At 34.8% G+C, this 16140-nt stretch overlaps 1 protein-coding gene across 2 annotated transcripts in view; it reads right to left on the bottom strand.

Moving 5' to 3' along the window:
- The window catches only part of LOC136026297 (nipped-B-like protein B), a 173710-nt gene that overhangs the window by 35952 nt on the left and 121618 nt on the right, over positions 1-16140 (bottom strand). For both annotated transcript variants that reach the window (XM_065702710.1, XM_065702711.1), the window contains exons 23-24: positions 15645-15711; positions 10044-10237 (exon numbers count right to left, since the gene is read on the bottom strand). In XM_065702710.1, coding sequence (XP_065558782.1) covers positions 10044-10237; positions 15645-15711 — 261 coding nt within the window. The remainder of the gene's footprint in view (positions 1-10043; positions 10238-15644; positions 15712-16140) is intronic.

The raw sequence follows: 16140 nt of genomic DNA, 5'->3' as shown, positions 1-16140 counted from the left end.
AATGATTAAATAATGAACAAATTAGGTCTCTTGCTACCTTGCGAAAATAAAACAATGCCCAAGCCAAATTTAACAAGGAACAAAGCAAAATAATATATTCATTCAGGAATGTACGGATCAGGTCCAGAACATGAATTTCATTAGCAACTTTTGGGAACTCCCAGCACACGAGCTACTAATTTCTATTAACAAGGCTTACTTTCCTTACCTCTCTCTCTCATTCTTCCTCTATTGGACTAATTTTAGACAGATTAGTTCATGAGCGAGTCTCACACTCCCCCCCTCTTTTTCTGCCTTTAGTTTTCTCTCTATCTCTTTCCCCCTCTGAATATATCTCTCTCTTTAGTTAATGTGTTCTGTTTTTCTTTTTCCTTTTTATTGTTTCGGATTTCATTTACTCTTTTTTCATTTAGATACTCGTTTTGCATTTTGTTCATAATACTGACAAAATTTTTAGAGCTGTTCAGTAGATTATTTTAAGATTTAACGTTTATTTTCTGAAGACAAACAGTTTTCAGTAAAACTATTAACATAACTTTGAAATATCTTGTACACAGTAACAGAGACGCCTTACAGACCAAGGAGCAGCATTAAAAATTAAAACGAACAGAAATTATTACGTATATTAGGGGGTTCGCCCCCTAGTCAATACCTCAATCTTTACGCTAAAGTTCGAATCGTATTCCAATTCTTTAATAATGATCCCTGAATCACAAAGGCCGTTTAATTAGAATAGATATCTCTTTCGAAAGTACTAAAAAAAACCTTAGAGTAAAGAGCGAGGCATTGGCTAGGGGGCGAACTGCCACATATACGTAACAATTTCTGCTCATTTTAAGTTTTAATGTTGTTCCTTACCTTCAGTTGAAAAAAACTTGTTATTCTATTTAATTTCTGATAGTTTTTTTTAAATAATGCTGGTAAATTCGGTGCCCCCTTCATAGAAATGTCCCTTCCCCACTGAAAACATATTCCATGGAAAGATCCTCTCATGTAATCAACTCGTAAATCGCTACTGCTGTTGCAATTATTGCTTTTCTTTCTTTCTTTGATTTTATAGTGCAAAAGACAAGTTTAAAGTACAGATGAATCATGTTACATATTAAATAACTATCATGGTTGTATATGTATGTATATGTTGTATATGTAACATATAACATATGTTGTATATGTGTGTATGGTTGTATATGGAGTTATACCAAAAATAACTATCATGGTTGTAGCAATTATTGTTACAATTTTTCTTTTCCAGTGCAAAAGTCAAAATCATATATCCGATTCGCTCATTTTCTTCAAGCTATATTCGTCAAGCTTATAAAGTTTGGCTAACAAAAATTTTAACACGGAAGTCAAGAAATATTAACTGAAGTCAAAGATAACCAAAACTGATCTGAGATACCCTACGGAATTGCGATACCGAGTGTAGAAACCACTCTTCTAACTCATCATTGAAATTTTCACGCTTCTCCAAATATCAAACAAAATACATTGTTAAATTCCTGTGACAATATTCTCAGAAAAGAAACTCATTCTATATGCTATCGGCTATGAAAATAAGTTTCCAGGTAGATAAATAAAATAGAAACATAAAATTGCGAGATTATATATGCATTATCTGGTCTATATAGATCATATTCTGAATTAAAAATTATCTAAGAAAATTGAAATGCCCAATTTCCAAATTTTGTTTACCAGATATGGAAGTGGAAGGAAAATGGAATGGAAATAGATTTATCAAATAGATAAAGTCAGAAGAAAAGAAATTCAAGCTTGTAATGGAGAGTTAAAACGAAAAATTTATTTTAACAGCCATAACATGATATATTTCTTTCTTCCTTGAAAAACTACAGAATCGTAGAGAAACACCAATAATGAACAAACCACTGAACAAACAGAAAAAGAGAGAGAGAGAAAAAAGTATAATCTTTAAATGAAACTCAACTCACTCTTGAAATAGTCTTTTACCTATTATTAATAAAAAAAAACAAGTTTTTTCAACTGAAAGTAAGGAGCAACATAACAGAATTTCAACTGTTCGACTTAAAACGAACAGAAATTAATCCGTATATGAAAGGGGCTGTTCCCTCCTCAACGCCCCGCTCTTTACGCTAAAGTTTGACTCTTTCTCTCAACTCTACTTTTTAAAACAGAAAAAATAACTTTAGCCTTTAAGAGCGTGGCGTTGAGGAGGGAACAGACCCTTTCATATACAGATTAATTTCTGTTCGTTTTAAGTCTTAATGTCGCTCCTTACTTTCAGTTAAAAAAAACTTGTTTTTTTTATTATTTAATTTCTGAACGTTTTTGGATTAATACATGTTTTGATTTTGGCTCTCCGCACATGAATAATTAAGACGAATTTTGTATATTACTTTTTTTTCGGCCAAATGGCTTTCTCATAGTTTTAATCGGACGATTTTTAGAAAAAAGGAGCGGGGGAGGAGGTCCAGTTGTCCTCCAATTTTGGTTATTTCAAAAGGCAACTAGAACTTTTGATTTTTTACGAACGTTTTTATGCAGCTCCTTACTTTTAGTTGAAAAAACTTTTTCATATTTTTTTTTCTTTTTTTTTAACGATCCTAGAAAATCCTGCACTTCCTTCATGGAAATTCTCTCCCTTCATGACAAATTCCTCCATGGAAAGATCCCACACATAAGAAGATCCCCAAGGGGACTGTGAGGGAGTAAGTCGTCCCCAAAGTCATAGTTATTGGGTTTTTCGACTATGCTGAATAAAATGGCTATCTCAAAATTTCGGTCCGGTGACTTTGGGAAAAAATGAGCGTGGGAGGGGCCTAGGTGCCCTCCAATTTTTTTGGTCACTTAAAAAGGGCGCTAGAACTTTTAATTTCCGTTAGAATTAGCCACTCGCGATATTCTAGGACCACTGGGTCGATACGATCGCCCTTGAAAAAAAATAATAATAAAACACAAAAGAACAAACAAATAAACACGCAACCGTGATCTGTCTTCTGGCAAAAAATGCAAAATTCTACATTTTTGTAGATAGGAGCTTGAAACTTCTACAGTAGGGTTCTCTGATACGCTGAATCTGATGGTGTGATTTTCGTTAAGATTCCATGACTTTAGGGGGTGTTACCCCCTATTTTCTAAAATAAGGCAAATTTTCTCAGGCTCGTAGCTTTTGATGGATAAGACTTTACTTGATGAAACTTATATATTTAAAATCAGTATTAGAATGCGATTCCTTCGATGTAACTGTTGGTATCAAAATTCCATTTTTTAGAGTTTCGATTACTATTGAACCGGGTCGCTCCTTACGAAAGTTCGCTACCACGAACTGTTTGACCATAGAAATTTACCAGAGTCTGATTGAACCTGCTGTCTAATTACCAGTTTTTGTCGTTTACCAGTTTTTGAGTCTAAAAGAATATGTTTGAGACGAGTGGAAAAAGCTTGACTTTTCTTACTCTGAACACTGGTTCTCGATTGCTGAGATTTCAATTCCTAGATATCTAGTAAAGCCAAGAATTCAGGTATATATTTGTTCAAATTTTTCCATTTCATACAATTTGTCAGTATTAGAGTGTCTCATATGTCCCAGAAATTAGTTTAAGTGCCTTATAAATCAACAACTTTCTGTCTAAAGTTGTTCTGACAAACAGTTTACAACGATTAATACCCCTTCCATTTGCGAACCTGAGACAAAAGTGGCAACGTTTATTTTATCTATTGGTCATTTTGCTTCACCCACTTCCTTGTCGTCAGTACTATCAGAAATTATAGCTCGCCAATAATACAATCAAATTTAACGTTCACCTTTGAAATAGAGCAGACCGTGTAAAATAAGCAACTCAAACGCTCTTGTCAAGGTCCAAAACTTTTTCAGGCTAACACGCCGAGATTCCACAAATATTCCATTTCGTTAGTTGCCGTATAATTTAGATATGAAAAGCCTTTCTACTGAAAGAAAATATTCTGAAAGTTTACTGATATTTTTCAGAGTCTGTCAAATCCGGGTTTAATCTTTTGGCTTGACATTAACTGCAATGGGCGCATTTTACCTAAGCTTTGCTTCAACTTTCATCTCTTTTATGTAAAGCAAAAGGAATTCCACTCTACAATTTGTCCTTTGATAAATCCTACGAGATCCTATATGAATTAACAATGCATTCCCTAGATCGAGATTCACAACTATTTGAAAATGATGTAACCGATGAAATGTTTGCAATAACTCATGATATCATATTATTAGATTTGTCCGGTGCTCAAGATATGAGTATAGTCCGAACGGGAACTGTACGTATAGTGTACCTTTGCCGAACCGTTGGAGGAGAGTATAGCATTAATCTCGCTAAATCAATTTGAAACCTATTGGGAAATTGCCCCTGATGGCAGTGTTCTATTAGACTTGGCACCATGAACACAAATAGAAATATCAATGTATTGAATCCTTAAATGAGCATAGCAAAAAAAAGAGAGCAAAATAACAATTAAGCAAAGCAAAAAGAAATAAAAACAAACAAGAAAAGGCAAAGAGAAATAAGCTTAACATCAATAAAAAAAAATATTCCACTGATGCACTAACAGACTCGGTACAAAACCGAGTGAAGTCCTCAATCAGTGCAAAAGCGAGCCAATGACACGGCGCAAAAACCAGCTAAGTCAAAATTACGAACTGACTCGGTGCAAGGACTAGCTAAGTTCAAATACGATGCAAAATAACTTAATTGCAGAACTAGCACGAGAAAGAAGTCTTAAGAGCCACCATGACCAAGATCCTGAATGTGCACTATTGAGCTCACATGACCTGAATATCGAGCAAAAATGAGCTATTTCAAGGCTAGTGACAGACTCAGGAAAGACACAAGCACAAGAACTCACTTATTAAAAAAAGAATACAATTCTTTGAGTTCTGCAGCACTGCAAAGCTAGTTTATTCCAAGCTGGTGAAGGAAGTACTCTGCATCAGAAAGATGGTTATATAAAGTAAAGAACTGAGAGCAGACAGGTCGCGAGTTCTAAATTCACTCAAGCTCTGTCTACATAAATGTTATGCCTCTTCCACATCCATGATTGTGCCATCATTGAGCAGTCTACGGTGCTTTCCTCAAAAGTGAAGATGTCACTGATAATGAATATTACGATGAGTTAAAAGCCCGTTGGTGTTAAGGCCCCGTGAAGTTTTGTCACATTGTATCTTGTATTACAGCATATATAATATACTCTTTATAATATCTAATATATCTTGTACAGAAAAAGTTGGATTTTAAACTTTTAGGATCCCTCTTCTGTTTTCTTTAACATCCTGCATCGATGAAAAGAAGAAAAAAAGAGGATAGATCCTGGCTCGACATAGATCCTGACAGAGGGTAATAGCGAGCTGAGTCTCGACTCTTGTAAAAACAAAGCGAGCACAAGCTGCATGTTTTAATTGACTTATATAATGACTCATAGAATATGAGGTCTAGAGAAAATCCAAAATTAAAATAAATAAGTCCCGAAACTTGTTCACTTAATATTATGCGGGTCCCCTACGCTTTTAGTGCGTTGTTACAGAATAAACTAAAATAGATTTTCAATTATAAATCCTAAAAAAGTCTTACAAATTTAATTAAAAAGAAATCACCTGATTTCTAAATTCCTTGTTCGTCTTTGGAAAAACAAGAATATCTATAGTTCCCTCTATATTTACAATTTATTGCCAAATTTTTGAGAGACTGTCCATATTTCAAAACACTATAGTAAAACTTCAAGTTTTTTTTCTTTAGAATGACCAACTTTAAAAATCAGTTCCGAGTATTCTAAGCAAAACGATATATAATAATTCTGTAAGTTATCGATTATATATATTTAATTATATTATCTAATAAAAATATATAATATCTGATGGAATCCTATATTTTTACAGAATTATTTCTATATAATTAATTTTTATATAAATATAACTTAAACCAAGGTCCTTTATATTTGCTAATAAAAGTTTCTATAATCATTCCATCAACAAAATCCATGAATTTTTGAATCTAATAGATTACTCTGTGATAAAACAGAAATTATGGAATGAACATGTTTATTTATGACCCATATACGATAGAAAACAGTTGAGTAAAAAAGGGAAAGAATTGAAATCCACCACACAAAAATAAATAACTATACAAATTATCAAAGAGTATAAAGCGACCGCATTAGGCGGTGATTAGGGCCCAGCCTTAAGCACGCATGAGAAATAAGTTCATATTGATGACGGTACAGAACAGGCACAATACCAGTAATACTAAACCGAAGGATTATTTTTTTATTTGTGTAAGAACGTGGTAAACAAAGAAGAAACTATTGGAAATAATAAATGCGGATTAACTCAGATCACTTTCTTGAAGTAAAGAGGAACGACCAGACACAAAGAGGCTGACCTACTGTAACGACTACGATTAACAACTATCTTAGTATAATCCAGTTTTAATATATCTTTAATGTTAGATACAGTTTTCCACTTCAGAGCTTAAACTGAAATGTATGCCGAAATCCCAAGCCAGCTGAGACTCGTAACACGGGAATTCCTAAGACTTAATTTAAGAGTAATAAATAAAAAAGACTTAACTTTTTAACTCTTTCTTTAATAAAAGATTTAACTTAATTCCTTAAGACTTAATTTAAGACACACGTGCTTATCGCTTCATTAAACTACAAATGTTCATACTTAGCGATGACAAACCAATTTTATCTGAAGAGGAACGTACCAAACTGGCATCCTGTGATAAACCAACTTTAGGCCTACTAAGGTGTTTGTCAATAGTAAGTGTTTGAATAGCGTGTGTAAGTTCCCCCTCTTTTTGAAGCCATAGAGCCCTTTTTTAGGGGTCAGTGCCTTGTATTTTTTATATGTCTTTATCTTATCATAGTACAGCAAAGTTTCTTAATTTTTCAGTGTCGTGATCCTCCTCCCACTCCTCCTAGAGAGGTCCAGATGAAAGTCAGCCACTTTAAGAACTACATTATTAGAAGCAACAATTTAAGCCTATCTTTCTGTCAGTAGAGATAATTCATCTTATTTGTGTTGCATGCTTAATTTTTTATTATGCTATCGAAAGTAATCTATTAACTAATCAATAAAGCACATCGTTAGCGAAAAAAAAAACATTAAATATGTTTTGATAGATTAAAGTAACCACATCCGATTCCAAAGTTTCGTAACTCGCATGTTTATGAACAATTTCACGTTTCGTTATAATTTTCCATAAATTAAGTTGGCTGAATGAGGGGTAGTGTTTCTTATTTGTATTTTTATTGGTTACCACCTGTTCCGCAAGAATTGGGGCTGAGCACATTTGTGTAACAAAAATAATTGATAAACACTACTGCTGGCCTCTACTCTCTCTTATGAAGAGTATACTTCCTTACATATTTTCTTATGCCCTCTTTTTACCTCATTTGATAGAATCCTGCTTTTCTTTTGACTCCAGCTGGAATACCAAAAAGGGATTATTTCCAGAAGGGGCTGCACCAATTTGAGGGAGGAGATATTTTGAAAATAATTCATTTATTGATATTGCTTAAAAAAAGAAAAAAAAATCCCTTTTACCTTCCCCTGCTACAAGTAAAAAAAAATACCCTTTTCTGTATCTTCACTAAAAAGAAGTTCGAGAAATCCTTGCTCCTCCCCTGCATATTCGCAAATTTGCACCCCACAACACTCTCAAAACCAACGTTTCAAGAACCACCATTTCAGTGTCATAATTAACCGCTGTCAAAACGGGGGCTTCTAGTATCCTAATCTTAGTTCTAGGAATTGTCTCCTAATTCTTCTAAACTTTCTTCACGGCTAAAAAAAACAACAATACAAACGATCGTTGCCTCCGCTATTCCAGTTCTTACATATTCGCAGTATCCATCATCCATACCGACAAACTTTGGTAAATTTAATTAAAATAAGCGATTCGGCTGGACAAAACAGTAGCTTATGCAATGAAAACTGGAACAAAACTAAACAAATTTGATGAAGGATGTTCGATCATCTGTTACAATAACAAATTAGTATCTTTATCAATTTTTGTGTTTTGTTACGAATCATATACTGCTAATGATTTTATGATTTTATTGCGAATATAATCTGCTCAGCTCAAAACTTGCAAAAATCTAGGGGGGATTTACCATTTTTCCTGTTTCTCAACAAAACTGGGAATCTTTAAATTATAAGTATCCAAAATTGACAATTGAGACAATCTCCTAACACCCGAAAATCTCCTATGTAATGAACTTGTGTGCGCCTATACAAATGTGTCATTTTGACAGATCTTAGTTGTTGCTTTTTTCGTAAAAAAAGAAAAGAAAAAAAATTAAAAAAAAAAAAAAGGATTTTCTCGTAGTTGGAAGCATTCTGGAAGAATGGGAAAATAATTCTGCGAACTAATTTTACAAAACTGGGAACCAGGGTAATAACAGTGGTCAAGTATGGTTCTGAACCATGGGCTTTCCAAAAGACGGAAAAGGAATTTTTATATGTTTTACAAGGTTATAAGAACTGGTTCGGCTGGCCTTATATATATAAAAAAAACTGTACAAAATATTTGGTTCGATCCGACTTTCTAGTGCCATAATGAGAGAAAGCTTAAGAGGCCAGCCTTTATTAACAGATGAAAGATGATAGATGGCCAAAGACTGAGCTTTTGGACCTTCCATATTGGGGCAAACGAAGGGTGGTTCGTGTTCAAATGAGGTCAGAACTTTTCATTCGAAAGGATTTAAATGAGATTCGACCTTCATGGGAGAGGATAAACTGTGAAACTTCAAATAGATTGAGGTAGGGGAGGAGTGTCTGCTTTTATGTTGGCTTCCGGCGGGTTGGTGCTGTAGTGAGTTGATAGTAGTAGATTTTTGACTTTATATAACTGTGCTTATTGTTATTCTTTTCTTTTTTAATTGTCAGATAAAAAGTAATTAGGGTAAATGCCATTTACCAGATCCAAGTTCTTTGACATTTTAAAGAAAGTAGTTCGGCTATGTGAATGAAACTTCGAAAATCATCATAAAATATTTTGAATCCCTTAGAATTTTATTCATGTAGCTGAATGATTTTGTTCAAAATGTAAAGAGTTTACTTCTAAAAACGACTACGAACTTATTCTAAACAACAATTCCTTATAACCAAATTTATTCTAAATTCGTAACTAAATTTAACTATAGTCACTAAAGCAGAATCTACCTTTCATTCAATAGACATTCCAATAATTAGTTTTCGTAGGATTTTCAATTGAAAATGCCTCTGATTGGTTGAAAATTATTAAAGGCATTGTTGTTAACCAATCAGAAGCTATTACATTGGCAAACTTACGGAAATCAATCACGGTAAGATCTATTTCATGTAGGGTTAATCAACTATCAAGTTTCTCAGAAACTGGAAAGACGTTGACCACTCAACCTGACAAAAAAAAAAGATAAAAAAGATTTTCAAAATCTAGGGGGGGGGAATGGTCTCTCCCTCCGGTTGATACCACAGCAAGATGTCTATCTTGAAATACTTTAAAAGGCTAATTAAATTGTCAACTAATTAGTTACAGATAATCCTAAGAAAGATTTTTCAAAATTGATTAATTTTTATAAGTCATTTTATTATTTTGTTTTTTATTTATTGTCTTTTACTATTATTTGACTGATTTTCAAATAATCCCCATAGTGTTTAATAACCACTAAGCTACCTAAAATGTTCGTCATTTTCTGATCTGTTTTCCTTCTTCTTCTTTTTTCATGGAATTGAATCTTTATTCACATTTTTATCTACTCTTTTTCCTGTTTATTTCCCCTGTCTACCTATATCATTAGCTACTTTTCTCAACTTTCAGTTCTGAAAACAAACATGTGACATTATACGCCTGCAAGCTGAAGTCATTTATCCACGCAAGTTCTCATTATACAATCAATAGGTTTCCAATCTTCACAAAAAGTATACACTTTTTTTTTTATGTCAGCCTTTCAAAACATTCTTTTTTTGATAAAGCAGAATATTTTAATTGAAATGTTTATTTTAACTTCCATAGTCCACCTCACACTCAGAATTCCAGGGACAAATTATGAAAGTGACTTACTTGAACAGGATGAACTAAGCCTTGTTGAAGAACAAGCTGTACAACTTTGAACGCCCCAAATCTAATGGTCGGATGAATATGTATAAAGCAATTTAAAACGGATTTCAGGTACAATTGAATTACGGAGGAAGCCATACCAGACGATACGTCACACATCTCTTTCAGATCATCTTGCTTATTTGATGAGGAATTCCCTGAAAAAAGATGGCCACAAAATTAATTAACGAAAAAGAGCAGAATATAATCCAATGAGATAATCCATTAGTCCAATAATATAATCCAGAGACCCTCCCCAGAACAAAAAACCCTTTTTCTGATTAATTCAGAGATTTCATTAATTAGTATTTCACCCACTTCCCTGAGGCCAACTGAACTGGCATTGATCTCCCATAAAAATATATGTTAGTGAGTCCCTTTATCTCCAACATTCCTCCTATTCATCACACTTACCTTTAGGTCAAGGATCATATATACAAATAAAAACATGGTACTTACAAACAAATACCCATATTTTATCGTTACTATGGCCATTGGCTGCAATAAAGAAGAGCTCAAGTTAAAATGTCACAAGCTCAAAATGCCAAATTCATTAGTACTTGTCGCTAATGACATTTCAAATTAATTTGTAATTGAACGTCATTAGCACACAAAAAAACATGTCGTTGAGTTACGCGACCCCAACAACTCCACCCCTTTTCAACACAGCTACCTTTAAGACAAGATTCAGATCTACAAATATAAATAGGTTAGAAATATGATACCAGTATTGGTATCATACTTTATTAGTATCACCGTTACTTGACTGTTTTTAAGAAGAGGTCTCAGGTTAAAATATTTTAGAAGAAACGTCACACATCGAAATGTCACAAGCTTCTTTAAAAGAAACTGATTATCTATAATGGTCAAAAACTAATTAAAAAGTTAATTACAATATATGTAATTTACAGAAAATTGAAATAATATTTAGGCAGTCCATTCGCAGTAGACAACAATTTTATCACTATATTCCAGTGGAGTCTGGGTAAATTTGCAGGTGATAATCCGTGTTTTGTATCCTGAAAAGGCGAAATGAAAAATAAAAGACAAAAAAGAAGAAAATCTTGAAAGAAGTAAAAAACAAAAACAAGTAAATCAAAAGAATGACGAAATACAAAACATGTTGATGGAAGGCATCGAAAAATCGTTGGGGGCACATGTAGGGACACTCCCGTTCCCAACAAAAACACGTATTTTATTGCTGTCTATTGCTTTTTTTTGCGTAAATCGATTATTCTCCTAATTTTTAAAGGGATCTATCACATAAATTTGTAGATGATATCGTGTCAACACAACGTTCGGGGACGGAATACGGAAACACCCCCCCCCCCCGCGCGCGAAATTTCACATTAATTACTCATACTAGTCTGACGCTATGAATAAGAATTAAACGATTAAAATTTACTCGATTCCTAACTTTTAGAATCGCATTTATCTAAACTATACGCACTAGAACTTTTATTTTTAAGTAAGCGCTACTATCTCCTTCTAGACCCCCCCCCCTTTCATCACCATCAACGAATACCTTTCAAAATCTACAGCGTATTTCCTATTGTCATGTAAAACCCAGTTTACATCTCTTACTTCCCATTCAGCACGTCGCCACTCTTTGAGATTTTCTTCTAAGTAAATCTATAATGTGGCAGGGGTAACTGCAATCTTCGGCAAATTTACTCGATTCCTAACTTTTAGAATCGCATTTATCTAAACTATACACACTAGAACTTTTATATTTAAGTAAGCGCTACTATCTCCTTCTAGACCCCCCCCCCCCCTCATCACCATCAACGAATACCTTTCAAAATCTACAGTGTATTTCCTATTGTCATGTAAAACCCAGTTTACATCTCTTACTTCCCATTCAGCATGGTCGCCACTCTTTGAGATTTTCTTCTAAGTAAATCTATAATGTGGCAGGGGTAGCTGCAATCTACTAAAGGAGGGACAACGGCTCATAGTAATCAAAAACTAAAAACATATTTAAACAAAAACTGATATACTATAGAAGCAAAGAAACGGAACAAAATAAGAGAAAACAATTATATTTCGGCAAGGATCTTTGCAAAACTTTCACCGGCAAAGGAACAGATTTTAACAAATAAAAGAGAAAAAAGAAGAAAATCTCGAAAGAAATAAAAAGAAATTTTCCTCATTTCTGTTATTTTGCTTTATTCACACTTTACAAGGCTGCTGCTACTGCTGCATCCATGATGATTATTATGATGTCGAGAGTATTATGATTCATTTACTGACGCACAAAAAAAAGACTATCTTCCTCTGAAAATTCTTAAATGAGAATTTTATGGGTGTTCTACTAGTATTCTATTGATAACAAACGTCTTCACCAGAAAATTCTAAATAGACACCATTTTAAGTGTATGCCGACGAGTATTCTTTATCTCATCCATGATGATTATTATCAACTCTAGTTAGTGTTGCCTTAGAATACACTTACTTAGAGACACACATTAAGAGACAAAAAACAAGAGCCAAGAGCTCATATGGCACTAGTGACGAGGTCGGAACCTAAAATTAGACTCAGTACTAGAGTTATAGATTCCATCGTCCTAGCACGTCAAGAAGCACCAAACTCGTCAAAGCAATAGAAATTCCTCCAATTCCCCCAAAGAGATCGGATACAGTCCGCTTATGTCAATCACGTATCTATAATTTGTGCTTATTCTCGAACTCACCAAAGAACTAAAAATCCCCCCCAAATCCCCCGAAGAGAGCAGATCCGGTCCGGTTATGTCAATCACGTATCTAGAAGTTGTGCTTATTCTTCCCATCAAGTTTCGCCCAATCTCTCCACTCTAAGCGTTTCCCAAGATTTCCGTTTTTCACCTCCACCTCCCTAAGTCCCCAGATCCAATCCGAATTGAAAATGGAGCATCTGATATATCAGATCTTTATATCAAGATTCATTAAGATCCGATCACCCATTCGTTAGATAAACATACCTCAATTTTCACGATTTCCTCTCCCTCCAGCCCCCCCCCAGATGGTCGAATCGGAGAAATGACTGTTATCAAGTCATTTTGTTCAGGTCCTTGACACGCCTAAAAATTTGCATCGTCCTAGCACGTCCAGAAGCACAAAACTCGCCAAAGCGCTGGAAATACCCCCCCCCCCCACCTCCCCAAAAGAGAGCAGATCCGGTTATGTCAATCGCGTATCTAGAACTTGTGCTTATTCTTCACGTCAAGTTTCATCCCGATCCCTCTACTCTAAGCGTTTTCCAAGATTTCCGGTTTCCCCCTCAAACTCCTCCCAATGTCACCGGATCCGGTTAGGATTTAAAATAAGAGCTCTGAGTTACGAGGTCCTCCTAAATATCGCAGTTCATTAAGATCTAATCACCCGTTCGTAAGTTAAAAATACCTCATTTTTACTAATTTTTCCGAATTACCACCCCCCCCCCAACTCCCCCAAAGAGAGTGGATCCGTTCCGGTTATGTCAATCGCGTATCTAGGACTTGTGCTTATTCTTCCCACCAAGTTTCATCCCGATCTTTCCACTCTAAGCGTTTTCCATGATTTCCGGTTCCCCCCTCCCAACCCCACCCAATGTTACCGGATCCAGTCGGGATTTGAAATAATAGCTCTGAGACACGAGATCGTACTAAATATCAAATTTCATTGAGATCCGATCACTCGTTCTTAAGTTAAAAATACCTCATTTTTTTAATTTTTTCGAATTAACCGTCCATCCACCCCTCCCCCCTTCCCAGATGGTCGAATCGGGGAAACGGCTACTTCTAATTTGATCTGGTTTGGTTCCTGATACACCTGCCAACTTTCATCGTCTTAGCTTATCTGGAAGTGCCCGAAGTAGCAAAACCGGGACCGACAGACTGACGGATAGAAATTACGATCGCTATGTGACTTGGTAAATACCAAGTGCCATAAAATATTCTCTTGTAACTTTTATGAGTATTCTACAAGGAAGTCATGACGACCGCCAGCCAGGCAGACCAAAAGACGAAAAATTTATAATAAAAATATAATCATGCATTCTCTCTTAAGTGGGATTAGTCAACTTATTTGTTTAGTCTTTCGAGGAAAGTCCAAATTTTCCTTAGTTCTAATTCGATCTTTATGGTTTATGAAGTGTATTAAAGAGATAGTTACACATGCGTTAAGCGACGAATCTCCCGCATTTTTGGGGGGGGGGGCAAGAGGGGTTCATATCCAGATAGTCAAGGGGCAAAGACTGTATAACATTTTGCTCTTTCAAATTATTGAGGGGGAGGGCAACTACCCCTCTTGCAAACCACCCCCCAGCACCCACCCACCCAAACGACACCCCCGGCGTTACAGCTTATTGACTGTTTATTTTGTAACGTTCTTGCTTGCGAATGAATATTTATCTCCATTCCCATGAAAAGTATCAGACACTGATCCAACATGACATACGTAAGTCCGTTCATTTTAACTCTTTCGTTTTCTTCCTATCTTTTCTTTAATTGTTCCAAGAGTCAATTCAATTTTATGTCATGGCTTTGATCCATTCCGTTAGTTATTTCTTAAAGACTGGGGGTGTGCGCATTCTGGGGATTGCACACAGGGTGGGTGATTTTTAGAGAAGATTTTTGAAGATTATGGTGCATTTTAATTCATACGATGCACACTGAGCACGCTCATTTCAGAGAAAAAGAATTGTAACATATTTGAAAGAGATTGAGGAGATATTGTGTAAACAAATTAGTAAAAGAGGTGGAAGCCCACTGATGAAAAATATTATATTTTCTCCAGTCTTACTTTTATATTTTTCTTTTATCTTAAATTTTATTAAACATTCTACATATTTTATATTCAATACTTATAATATATTTTTATTTTATAGTGCTTATATTTTCTACCAATCTTAAAAAGACCTATTTTTGCACATAACCAGGCTTGACAGGCCTGACAATAGACAACAGATAAAACACGAAAATTGGCGCTGGAACATCAACGGCCAGCTCGCCATGAATTATCTCTAGCGTCAAGAAACGCAACGAATTTTTCTTAACATAACGCTCCACAAAAATCATTTCACGCTTATTTTGCATATGCTACGATTTGTGGAAAATACGATGCTACCGCATCGGATACCGATGATATCGGTACCAATGGCACCGGTGCCGATGCTACTGCATCAGTATTTTTACCCCTCCAACCCAGAAAATAATGCAAATTTCCTCCATCCGGAGAGGGGGGGAGGGCATGTGGCCCTAAACCACCCTTTGGATCCGCTCCTGTGTATATGTTGAAAAGTTTCAACGCATACGGATTTGTGTTTTTCTAAAAAAGACCGGGAAAAAAACTGCTAAATCCACAAAACTGCTGCGGTTGTAGTTGCAAAACGCAGCAAGTGGAAACTAGAGAATACAACAACAAAAGAAAATGTACAAAGGAGACGAGAGTCAAAGTCAATTTTTTGTCAATTGTTCATTAACATTCATAGAACAGGGGGCCCCTTAGATCTAGAGCTGATGATTATGCGCTTTTATAAAATATTTTAAGATACAAAAAAGTTTTCTAGGGCACTTATTGCAAACCTCCAGATACATTTTTACTTACATTCTTGGTCTTGTCGTATTAGTTTAGCTTCTTCTTCTTCTAAATAATTTTGAATATTATGTAATGCCTGAAAGTAAAAGGAAACATCATACAAAACAAAAAGAATATACATGAAAAAGCTTTTTTTGACACAGCTGACTAAGATATAAGATACTAAGATACAAGCATGATTTCCAATATTTCAAAAAGAGAAAACTGTAAATTTCGAGAATTGAGTTAGTATCTACATTAGACTCACCGAAGTAATAGTTAGGATGTTGTTTATAGTGATAAAAAAAACTACATGTCAATCACATGTAGACTACATCTAATAAGAGTATACACACATATTCTTTATTTAAGAACTACAGTGGATTTAAATCTATATCATACTGAGACATAGACATAAATTTCAATTTTACAGAAATTGGTCCATTAAATGCAAAGCTTCTTGGGCCAAGTAAACGCTTTACTTTGTAATAGTTTTTCTTTTAATATTAATAAATTGATTGATCGA

Source organism: Artemia franciscana, chromosome 4, assembly GCF_032884065.1.
Source record: "Artemia franciscana chromosome 4, ASM3288406v1, whole genome shotgun sequence".
Taxonomy (NCBI): domain Eukaryota; kingdom Metazoa; phylum Arthropoda; class Branchiopoda; order Anostraca; family Artemiidae; genus Artemia; species Artemia franciscana.
The sequence above is the reverse complement of the archived record's forward strand: the minus strand, read 5'-3'. Positions and strand labels throughout refer to the sequence as shown.